Below are 13,093 nucleotides of genomic sequence, written 5' to 3'. Positions count from 1 at the left end.
CTGTTTTGTTTCTAACGTTCAGAGATAGGTTGCTATTAGAAATAGAAAAAATTACCTCTCCTAAGGATTCTCACAATGAGTGGAAAGAAACCAAGTTTCAGTACGATTTATAGTTTTCGGCAACATCCCGACTTCATTTCCTCATAATTATTGACGCTTTCAGCGTTTGCGGAAATCCAAGGGAAGGTATAAGGTATGATAAAAAGTGAAAAGTTAAAGTCTTTCAGCGCACGTTGCAAGAAAGTTTCTCAACTTCGCAGTCAAAGGTCAAAACTTATTGCCGAACAGCAGTTGCACTTTTCGGTTTAAAATATTCCTGTATCACAAAAGCCACTTTACGATTCCCCAGCCGATTTTCCGAATTTAGAAAAAAAGTTACTCGATAAAACGGAGCGCTGACAAACTTTCCAGATTCTCCACGTAAATTCTAGGTAGTTATTTTCGAGATTAATTAGACTCGCAGATAATCCTGTATTTTCACGCGAAGGTGTAAGTAATGAAAAGTTGGTAATTTGTATCCCAATTTAGTCGCAAAACAGATTTTAACTAACACCCGGGTGTACAGAGGACGATGTGAAAAGGAACCGAAGGGAGCTGGAGGGGTGAAATGTTAACACGCATTTTGCCGGAGGAGGGTGAAAGAAGGGTGAAACCTTGCCGTAGGTTCAAAGGTCGCGTGACGTAAAACGATCGGGAAACGTTCAGTACGGAGGATGTAACAGATTGATTGGCAATGTGTTCACGTGAAACTGATTTGGAAGTAAAATTGAAGGGCCAAAACGAGAGGAAATAAAAACTCGGTAAAGTTGGTTGGAATTTGTAAAAAAGTTTGTTTGTTTCGAGTAAGAATCTCGACGATACGACAAAGGGAATGTTTCACGTTTGTTCGTATCAACTCGGGCTTGGATGTCACTCACCCCACGATGTTCTTCAGAATATAATGACGACAAGGATCGTGATGAGAATGTGTACGAGAAAACAAGTAACGACAGTGAGATATAACGATAAAAAATGATGGAAAAAAATAATGATACATATATATACGCGTAACGGAACGTAGGAACGATGTAAAAAAAAATAAATAAAATAAATTACAAACGAGAAAAGTTGAGGTCTCAATTTTCTTGAGTCTTGCGAAGCGTGAGGAAGAGGAGGGCGGAGAATGGGAGGGTGGTACAAGAGCGTATCAATTCTCCAAGGAGTTTCAGGAGCCGGTGGATCCTGCAGGGCGACAACTGAAGTAAAATAAATGAATACACGAATTCCAACCATTTCTTACGATCTCTGCAAACTCTCTTCCCAATTTGCTTTACTCCCCTCTTAGCGATACTTATTTTACCAAATACGTTCATTTACGGTTTAGTTATTTTTTCCAGCAACTATTATATCGATAAATCACCGACGCAACGAATTTATCTCGTAGTTAATTATAGTTGCGTTTTTTTTGCCGTGTCTTCTACACTACGAAATATCAGAATTAAGTGTGTTACGTGCGATATGGGCAATGTGCCGTTTCACGAAACGCGATTTAAACCGAGAGGTGAAAGTATAAATTTCGCACGTGTAAAATTACGACCGGTACGCAAAAATGGAACGACAATATTCGTCGCAGGTCTATAATGACAGCGCGTGATGGAGATGTGACAAATTGTCCTTGGAGCAATGATAATTCCAAAATCCCGTTGACCTTTATGTTCTATCTACACACGCACGTACATGTGTACACATTGTAAGAAGCAACGTAAACAATAGGAGAGAAATCTGCTTCGATTTCTCGCAGTGTGAAATTTTTAACAAATAATATTTTACGAGGATATAATGTCTTAATTACGTGAAAGAAAAGTATAGGTTTACAGTATATATATATATATGTATGTATATGTATACATACATATATATATATATGTATGTATATGTATACATACCATGTATTCAAAGCATGTAAAATCCGTTAAATTCCGAACAATTAGTTTCGCAAGGAAGCAATCCTCGAAAGTGTAACACAAGTTGATCTTACCGCTGGCGTTAGTGCGTGATATAGTTATTATGATAGTATAATTCTCGCGCTTAATACACCGTGAATGTAGAATTTCATGTATAATTATGCCTGAGTAATTTCAGGCATGACTGACTGAATCACGGTGCCGGGATGATTTTTATTTATTTTTTTTTGTATTCACACGTGGGATTGAGGTAAAGAAGATAAACTATCAAAAAATTTTGTCTTGACAATCAACTTACTACCATTATTTCCGCAAATTGATTATAGAATATAAAAAAAAATGATTGAACGAAGCTCGATCTGCGAGCTTTTAAATAAAGCACACACCAATCAAACTGCGCGATTGGTTTTCAGGAAACAAATTCCAAAAATTCACCCACCTTTCACTCGTCGTTTTCATTCGTCTCTCCGATAATCAAACGGGTCTGTGAAGCCCGATGGAAAAGTTTCGGTTTGAAAAACATGAGGGAACAACGGTACGAGAGCGGGTTTCAACGAGCTCGTATCACTTTCCCACCCTTGCAAGGTCGATGTAACAACTTATCGCGATTGGGGTACCTATTTTGCTCGCGAATGTGTATATAATGTGGAAAGGGGGATGGGGTGGTAAATTGGGTCACCATCGACGTCGTCCACGTTGCCAAGGAAATTTTCTCGCCCCGTTGTAACGACAAGTAAGACGAGGGGAAGTGTGGGGATCGATTAAGTACAGAGGCGTATAATTTAATGCCAATATTCGTTCCACGTGGGTCCCTTGATGGTACGATGGAAAATCATTTGCTTCTCCTCACCCGTCGTGAAATCAAGCCGGTTTGCGAAACTTGGGACTGGTTATTAATTAAACCGGTATTTGCTAATTAGATGATTACGAAAGGGCGGAGAGAACTGGCTTGAATATATGGATAGATTTTTAAGACCAACGGTGGCGATAAGAACGACTCGATGAAGATATGATCGTTCAAATATGATTGGATCAGCCGACATGCGTTTATATATTGAGAACGGATGCATGATGGCACCCAGATTATTTTACCAAAAACAAAGTTGCCTCTTTTATTCTTCCCGCAATTTTTTCACAGACCTTACTTTTTTTTGAACCTCCGATCGCAATTTGCAAATCGCTGTCGGTTAATTCCCTGCATTTATTATCCCATTACACTTTTTCGTCGATTCTGATTTTGACCGAATTGTAATTTCAAGTGGTATCGGCAATTTTTAAATTATGTAAATGATTTCATGAGATTTTGAATAACAAATTCGGGATATAGACTCGAAGGAACAAGAAAGAAGGAGGCCGATGGATAAATTCAGAGTTCCCGTAGCAATGTCTACAGATTTGGGAAAATCGATTTCAAATATGGAAAATAATTTCTCTTCGATGTTAACGCGTCAAAATTATCAGAAAGGCAGTTCAAGTTACGAGTTCAGCACTCCGAAACGTTGGATAATTTGCCAAGGTATGTTGGAAAGGAGGTCTCTCGATTCCGGGATTATACGATTATTGACCTCACGTATTATAAACATCTCCACGGAATGTCGAATATACTACGTAATTCTGATGATAAATTAGAGAGGCTTAAATGAGACCCTCGTCCAGTCTCCAGTCAAATATTAATATTTTCAACGGGACAGAGAAGAGAAAGGAACGAATTCGAGGTTCAGAACGGCTCCGGAGGTGAAAAATATACCGATTTCAAACCGATCTTCTCGTACACCGGAAGAACGGTTAATAATTGAGTGATTTCACTGCCCAGTAAATAGAAGTAAAAGAAAAAAATAATTACGTAACTCGTTGAAACAAAATAATACCCACCGAATTGCTGGAGGTGAAAACGGCTGCTCGGAAAGGTCCATATTATACATATCGGTCCGAACGATGAGGCTATCTATCTTTGAAAGGGAGACAGAGAGAGAGAGAGAGAGAGAGAGAGAGAAAGAGGGAGAGAGAGGGGAGAGATCAGAGAGGTACGTCTGGTGGTAGTCTCTAGAAAGGAGTGCAGAAGCGGTGAGCAAAGTTGCGGGAACTTTGTGAAAGAGCCAGAGTCGAATGGTCAGAAGGTTTCCGGAGCAAGAAGGACGGAGAGAGAGAAAAAATAAAAGGTGCTCCCCCTCCTAGAGAGTCTGATAACATCCGCGATAAACAGACGATAAGATACAGTCACGGAGTCCGATTTGAACCGCGTAGTGTAAAACGGTTTTTCACGATCGCGATTCTCGGCATCCTCTGATCATTTTATCTACTTATGTGACGATTCATCGGACGATGCTTAAAGCGTCTCAAATTGGGAAACAAGGAAGTTTTTCGAGGCGCGAAGTGACTGCTCGAGCAACGGAAACGGAACACCTTGTTTCCATTTCTGAAGACAGTCCATGGATTACAAGTGACAGTTCCGTTGTGCCCGCTAGGAGTCGATGTACAAACTGAAAACAATTCTGTCTGACAATGCAGGCCACGCTTCGAGGCTCTCGGCTCGTCGCCTCTTTGTCACGGTTGGCAAAAGAAAGTGCCGCAGAGTAATGCGTGCGGAAAAGAATGAGAGAAGGAGAAGAAGTTTCGGGTACAGAGGACAAATTCGCCTCACAGCGAGAATGCGCGTTGTAAAATCGCGAAAAACTTGCGGTTCGTTTCACACTCCCCGAGCTGACTTTTCAAACGATTGTTTCTTTCCCTCCTTCTGTTGACTTCCGGGAGGAACGCCGGAGCTGCAAACTCCCGCTTCAACGCGGGCTGCACAAATGTTTGCCGGAGACACGGGTTGACGAAACTTGGAATTTTTTTCAACCTCCGACGGTTTTGCACAGCCTCTCGTCTCTGCTGGATAGAAGGTGGGACAGTGGGAGAGAGACATGTGAAATCCGTACATACGTATTCGTGAGCACCGGTAATTCCTAAGGGACTGGATTGACCCCAGTGTGTCATCAGCGTGAATTATTTGTCCAAAGTAAATGACAGAGAATTCTCGCTGAGCAGCTTTTACGAAAATATTATTTCTGACTCCCGAGTGCCGCTGTAGATATATTCCAAGATTGGATATAGATAGACTAAATATATTTGTAATATTATTCGGAAGTATAGAATTCGCGGTTTTTTTAACCTGTCTTATTCTCTGAAGAAATCTTCCCTGATTTTCAATCTGTAAAAAGCGACATTTCTCTCAATTTTCAGGCACAATTATTCCGTCCGGAGTTTCGCCAGGCTAAAGCAAAGCCGTATAAACGATATTATTCCAGTTATAAGGAAGAGAAGGTATACTTTTACTAATGGTGAGACCCTGTCTCTACAATGCGTAATCAAAGGCACATTGTCGTCGCGTTGCCCAGACGGCGCGGCGTTTGCACATTATATATATATATTCGTGTGCGTTGGTGTGTGTGTGTGTGAAATTTCAAAAGATGTGTCTATCGTGTAAGTGTGTGCGCGTGATGCCTGCGGAATAAAAGTGAAACGAGCCAGTGGTAATTCCAGGCGAAGACGGGGACATCCGTGCGGATGCAACTGAATACTTTTCACCCGAACGAACGTGAGATCGAGTCATAGTCATGGGTATTTACTCCCCCTTTTACTTTCCTTCTCTTCATCGCTCCCTGCAGGCTCTGGTTTCCTCTTTTACTTCCATTCGCGCCTCTGTTGGATGACCTGCAGTAACGCAGCCCAAGTTAGGCAGTAACTATTCTAACAGCAAGTAACAAATCACCGATAAATTGGTGACAGAAAAGTGGGATGTAAATAGATCGGTTCAAATGTCGAGAGTTTTTAACGAGAAAGAACTTAAACTACGACGAATTAATTAAGGGGGTCTCAAGTAGGTAAGAGCAGCAGAAAATGATCATTTTATTTGATGGTTTGTTGTGAATAAACTAATAGACGGTACAGAGTTAACCAAAACGCATTTGAAAGCTACGGAATTTCGCTTTAAAAGACAAATAAAGTTTTTCGAAATATCTTAAAAATTGACTCCTGTACGTCCGTTTAAGTGAACTTCCGCAGCAAACGATTGGCAACACGGTATCCACGTTTGTTAGCGAACAGAATATCCGAAATATATAAAAATCAAGACTTTTTAGAAACCTTAGTATATCCTTTGAGCTTCCGTGGAACGGATTTTTAATAAATTGAAATTTGGCTTAGCTGCGACTTTCTTCGTCAGATTTCATTTTTTTTCTCGAGATTTCGGGGAACATTTTTATTAATGTATAAAAAAAAAAAGTAGAATCAAAAACCCGTTCCACAGAAGCTTAGAGGATATATTGAAGATTCTGCAAAATCGTTGGATTTTGTAGTTCGGATATTCCGTTCGTCTACGAATGTGGTTACCGTTTTGTCAATTGTTTTCCTCGGAGCTCCGCTCGAAATAACGCGACGTGTAAGAGTTAACTTTTAAGATGGTCATATTTTTTTTTTATTGTTCGCAAAGTTGACATTTGTAGCTTTCGAATGCGTTTTGTTATATTCTATTCCGTCCATTAGTCCAGCCACAATGTAACAATAAAATGACCTTCCTTCACTGCTCTTACCTTCAAACCCCCCTTAAACCATTAGTTATGAAAGTGTCATTACTCCATTTTCGAAGACACATGAAACCGTGTGAAGACTGAGTCGCGCAAATGTTACAACCGCGTGGTAAACGCGAGTTAAAAGAGATGATTACATTGGAAAATTCCAGAACCTTGTAAGAACCCAGGAAGTTAGTGACGGACTTATTCCGTGTAGTTTGAGCAAGATTTCACGCTGATTTAACTTACGGGAAGATGATTTCAGTATTCCAGAAGACCCTATCACGTCACCCGGGGGTGATCCACGTCAGGAACCAATTCCAAGGGATGTAGAATGTGCGTCTAACTATATAGATAGACAATGAAGCCGAGCAAGCAGTGAACCTGCATCAGAAATGGATACCGCCCGTTAATCCGAACTTGTATCTGTACCTGGACTTGCTCCGGGTAGTTTATGCAGTAGTAAAACAACCAGCAACTAGACTAGACATATTAAGGCAGCTAGATCACACTTCCGGTAGGAAAGTTTGACCTCCTGGGCATAACTCGGCCATGCACCGCAGTGCAGTTTACCAGTCGGACAAAACGGTTCCTACTTCGATTATTCAACGCTAAAAGCCCGCATCGCGTTCTCTACGCTCTCCAGATGCATTTCACTGGATGCAACTAAAAGGAACCGGCACTCGTCACGAGGCGTCCAGGTTCTACGGTACAGAAAAAGTGACTTGGATACAGCTAATACATAATACCCCGGTACTTTGTAGCTTCTCGTAAGTAAACTGGTTTCTCTGGCGATAGTGAGTCTGCAAAGAAACCTCGTAGAAGAATCAATTGGCTATGAATTATGCACGCAGGGCAAGGATTTCTTTGATTCATTGTTTATAATTGAAAAAATTATAACTTTTTAAACTTCGATGACACAGATTATTCGATTGATGAATGGCTTTGCAGATCAGACGTGAAAACTTCTCCGTCGGATGATTTTAACGATTCACTTTTGACTCGTACATAAAATATATCGTGTACACTTGTCGGTTCAGTGAATACGTTTCAACTGATGACAGTTTTTCAATTCACTCAAACCACGTACGCGTCCCGTTTCACGACGAAAACATTTTGGTACCATTTAAAATTGGACAACTATTTGCTCGCGTCTGTAAAACAGGTACTCCCGAAACAAGCAGAGTTCAAAGAGCGCAATCAGAACTTCTCAAGTATTTGACCATGTTTGAGGATTAAAGCGATAGTCTATGGAGCCGAAATTCCGTCATAAAACTCTCGCTTTTTTCTATCAAACGTCCAGACACCAAGGGATCGAAGGAAATGAAAAATGATGCTAAAGCGGTTCCGACTTGTCAAATAAAAATCGATAGATCGCATTGAAAAGCGTCGCTTTGTCGGAAAGGGGGGGGGGGGGGGGGGGGGGGATTCTTAGACAAGTTTACGGGAATAGCTGCTTCGAGCTGTATTGCAGAGAGATATCGATAAGTGAGGAATGAATGAGATTTCGATTCCATTGGTGAAGAGGCATGAACATCGGCGAGAGAAGAGGAGGAGGTTCGAGCAAAGAGAATGGGAGTGATTTATCTCGAGTCGCACTCCTCCTCTTAGAGAATCGAATCTCCCCCGGCAGCCCGGAGGAACTGGCAGACTGATCGTTGTAACCCTATTTTCAGGGATCGAATGCGCTGCGCTTTTATTTTGACGAGATGAAAGAACGAAAGTTTTAATGGCCTCGGATGAGATCGAGAATCCCGATCCCGACTTCTGCGGGGGCTGGCTCTTGACCTCGCGACGTCTCGAGCTGCAGGCTCTTCCTAATGACGAAGAGCGACTCGACTCGTTCTGACTCGAAGAATCACGACAATTCCAGTTGCAATTATAAGCGCCATTTCGTACATGCAATTTCACCCGGAAGGACATTGTTCTCGGGGGCCAATTTTGATTCAACAATTCAGTAAAACGCGCTGCTTTCCTCCAATTTGAAGTTCGTGTTTGAGAGAAAATAACCACACTGAGAAAAATTTTTAGTTCCGGTTACCGCTCAGTCCTTAACTATTCATTTTTTACCACGATCGAAAAATATAGTTCTAGGTACAAAATTAAAATTAGCTTTGTACCTGTTACCGGAAAGTCCAGTATCCGTTACTATTCTTTCTCATTACAATCACTGTTGCTATATTTTCTTGCAACTGCTGCGAAAATCTTATGCTTGTGCAAGAATAAATTGACGTTAAATCTTTATTTAACTAAAAAAGTAGAGTAAACCTCAGAAACTGATTTTGCGTTGCAATTACTAAAAAAGGACCGACAACAGCGCAAAATGGTTGAGCGTACCTCGTTTTTCGTAATTCCGACAATACTGAAACAGTTTTTTTTTAAAATACCTGTTTTACTGAATTTTTCTAGTTCCCGTAACAAATGAAATTTTTCTCAGTGCAACAGTTGACTAGTCAAATTTATTTATTTTTTCTCAGTTTTTATTGTCTGCATTTTTGTGACGACCCTGTGACATCTCTGTGTGCCTGGATGCGCAATTTTCATATCGTTTGTTAACACGACGCTGGTTTATGTATAATTCACAGCACGAAGCCGCCTCGGTACCCGATATAAGACACGGGCTGAGTATTGAGAAAAATTTTAATTAAAAGACGCCTTCTGATTTTACCGTCCGATGCTCCAGCTTTTCATCGTCCCGCTGCAAGAATCCTTATAGCTGTCTTCCAGATTCAGAAAAGTATAATACAACATTATACAGATTATTGAAAGAAATAACAAGTAAAAGCGTTATATAGCCCACCTGACGCTAATTACCTATTGATCCGGCACCGGGGAAATAGGCGTGCATTAGACACAATCGAGCTGGGATTACATTTGCTGCTCGAAAAGAGAGCGATGAATCAAACAAATAATGTAATAACAACAACAGTTGTACGATAAAGTAGCGAGCTGCAATGCACGGAGTGAAATACGCGCTCCAAGCTGCAGATGTAACAGGAAGCGGATTTCGTTCGCCGCTTCCTCCTATTCCGCCCCCTTTTTACTCCCCCTCAAGGCAAGCAGGGCTTTCAATGCTACTAATTAGCAACTCCATGGAACGTCACGCGATATGCAGACGCCAGCGACTGCAGCTCGTCCGCCTGGGTGGGTGGCTACGTTCTCATTATCGTTTTACGTCAAATCTTTTATTTTTCTTCTCTTTTTACGATCCTTTTTTTTACTCCGTTTTCAGAACCAACATCCGCACTGCTCGGAGCATCCTGAATTTGACGCGACGCTAGGCGACAAGCAAAGCATCGTCGTGAATGGCGGAGTACATGCAGCTATGGGATGAGATTTTTGTTTCAGATTCGTTACTCTACCGTGAATATCGCGCACTCCTGCAAACCGTATGTAATGCTGCAGCGAGCACAGTTACAAGCCTTTCCCCTCTTTTCATTACCTCGTCACTATCTGAATCAAACTACCTAATGATTGTGCAGCATGGATTATAAATATCCTGTGGAATGAATGGACTCTGGCATTATACGGAAAATGGATATATCGAGTCACTGTCTGATGAATAAATGACAAATAAATTCCAGTTCTGAGCTCAGCGACACGTCAAATAAATACCCAGATTTTCTTCACAGAATGCAAGAAGTATACATGCACAAAGAGATCGCCATTTTTATTGGAATACGTAAGCAAACGAATTATAAGTCGATGCGAAGAAAGATCCTAACGTTACAACTCTCTTTTTCGACAGGAAAACTGTCGTTCATCGATGAAATTTAATTCACATTTCAGAATCACTGTACATTTCATTGCGCGGATTCAATCCTCGTGGGATGTTTACTTCAACATCAAACTTTGAGTATAAACTACGACGAGTAGGTACCGTACATACAACCTACCTGAGGATCCATTAATCAGAGTCCATTAATGAACTTTAACGTTTGAAACGTGCTGACCTTAGATACGGCACAGATTCGATAAGAGATCAATGATTGTTTCACCAAATCTATCGGGACCAAAAAGGGGACGCGTTACTTTCGAGGTTACGCCTCACTTCTTTATAAGTGGTCATGTCCTTCGTCGCCAGACCGCGTTCAGCCGGCTGCCTTTCGCTGGTCAGAAAATACGATTAGAGAACTGTCAAACTATAGGAGAAGGACAAAAATTGAGAGATGATGATGGGATCCTTCGTCCTAAAGGATCACGAATTCTGCCGATTTTATCAGAACCGCTTCACAAAAAGTACGAGAACACGTACAGAAAGCTGGAACACCGATATCGATTTTTTTAAATATATTCTTAACAATATTGTTGAAATTTGATGCTACGAGAGTTAGATAATACAATGTTCTACGATGTTTTAGCCTAACTCGCGTCAAGAAAAAGTTTTTGTTTTACGGTTTATTTCAATAGGATGAAACGACATGCATGAGGGAACTCCTCGAAGTCCACGAACAACCCTAGAGCAGAATAGAAAGGCTTGTGCGAGTATTAACGCACGATAAATTGGATTATCTCGTAAACGACACCAATCTAAGTGGGTACAAAGGCACTGCATTAACCCCGCGCAAATTAAATCAGCCAATTATTGCTACTGATGATCCTTGCCTAGACCGTGAATAGCAAAGTGTAGCAAGATGTATTTAATCGAAAAGACTGTACAGAGGAATTGCTATTTATTTTTCCTTTCAGCAACCCCTAAATATCAGTCGCATCACGTTACCGTTGAATTAATAATCGAAACGATGTTGGACAGCTTACGCAAGTTCATAATTTTCGAAAGCCTGAAACCAAAGTTTTCCCCTATTCGAGATCCCCTTAAGAATTGCTTGAATTTCGCACAAAGCACGACCAGCTACCCTTTAATTATAACTTACCAGTCGGTATATCCAACCGTTTGATATGCTTACTTAACAGGCAATAAATCGTTGTTGAAATTAAATTAACAATTATAGCACAGCCTGCAACGCTGTACCCACTTCTCGTAGGAGAATTAATTTTCACCCGTAGTTAAAATGGGTATCGATCTCAAACCTTCTACCTGGAGTTAAATATACCAACCAACTGGCGCCATCTCTGGTCTTCAACAATGAGTGCCAGTGGGTCTTAAATTTTCTCAATAAAGCTCATTGTCACTGATTTCTACTCATTCGTTCGTCATTCGTTCGCTTTTATCGTCTATGAAACTGGACTCGAGGAAGTAGAATTTTCCCATTTTTACACGTTCGACCAAACCGTCATCGGATAATCGGTCAAGCTTCGTTATAACCGCTCCCTAAATTTTATCATCCAAAACTGCTTACCACCTGACGCACCGTGATGTTATTTCATGTAAACGTACAGCGATCTGATACAATCTTAATTATAAACAGCTTACAGGTAATAACGTTAAGGAATACACCGAGGCCTTTCACTGTAATATTATCTTGATGCCTGCCAGAGTCGTGTCGAAACTCCAATTGCCAAAGCATTTTTCCTCGACCTTAATTACTGTAACGCCTGTTAGACGGTGCGTCTTACAATCCATTGACCGCAGCTTAGATAACAAGCGTCGTGTATTTAGGTATATACACAATATAAACACCGGGCACAATTATACCAGACCACAACAATCCATTAAAATGAACGTAGTACGTTATACTCACGTGGATTAACAGCCACACATGCACCATAATCCAACTTGCAATTATTGCAACAAGTTTCTCCCGAAATAATTCCTCACTTGTGAAATTCCGCTGACACTAGTTTTCCAAAACGAAGTTCCCGAAACACTGGAAACATTTTACACGTCGTACGTTCGGTTCCCTAATTGTCGTTGAAATTTGCAACAGATTTATTGATCTATCGCCATTTGGTACCGATGAACAGCGTGCAATGCGAACTCTCCAAAAGTGGACTAGGTACTGTAACAACCAGCCCCTCTGTCGCCTATTCATCCTGTTTATTCCACAACCACGTATATGTTGTTCCGAAGCTATTGTAGGAGACGCGATATATCACTGATATATCAAGGTTGGAGAAATTTGGCGTTATTAATTGCGCGCGAATCAGGCAAATGGCACGGTCCAAATTTTGAACGATTGCAGTAAGCTCGTCGTCAGCTAAATGTACACATGTCTCGTTAATTAGGGAATCTTTAGTCTTACCAAGAAAAACTCACCAGCATAATTTGAGCTGATATTTAATAAACAGCAATTGAGGGATCATTTGATCGTACTTACAAGGTAGCTATCCCAAGTCGATCTCTCCGATTTTTATCCAGTCGTTAGATGGTTTGGTGCATCGGAAACTAAGCCATACGTGTTGCTTTTATTGGTCATAAAACACTTTGAGGGGGTGAAAACAACCCCCGAAGATGGGCACCCAACTTGATATGCTTGATGCATTTAAATGAAACATCGAAGAGCTCGACTTGGGATACCTTCCATGTTAAGGTGTTGACGATTAAGTTGTTTTATTTCAGACAATTTCAAATGATCCTGTATTTTTTTCACCGAAATTTTCATCACGTTTTTACGAGCGATAATTATTCTTTTTTTTTTTTTACTTCGAGTTATTTCAGATGAAAATCTTTGTTCTGGTTTTGGGACACTTTAGCAT

At 40.8% G+C, this 13,093-nt stretch overlaps 1 protein-coding gene across 1 annotated transcript in view; it reads right to left on the bottom strand.

Annotated features, from left to right (window-relative positions):
* LOC124212859 (loricrin-like) overlaps positions 1–12,375 on the bottom strand; it is a 35,304-nt gene extending 22,929 nt beyond the window's left edge. The window contains exon 1 of the mRNA XM_069133812.1: positions 12,139–12,375. Coding sequence (XP_068989913.1) covers positions 12,139–12,165 — 27 coding nt within the window. The 5' untranslated portion in view covers positions 12,166–12,375. The remainder of the gene's footprint in view (positions 1–12,138) is intronic.
* Positions 12,376–13,093: the final 718 nt, after the last annotated feature.

Source organism: Neodiprion pinetum, chromosome 2, assembly GCF_021155775.2.
Source record: "Neodiprion pinetum isolate iyNeoPine1 chromosome 2, iyNeoPine1.2, whole genome shotgun sequence".
NCBI lineage: Eukaryota > Metazoa > Arthropoda > Insecta > Hymenoptera > Diprionidae > Neodiprion > Neodiprion pinetum.
This window is presented reverse-complemented; position numbering and strand designations above follow the sequence as displayed.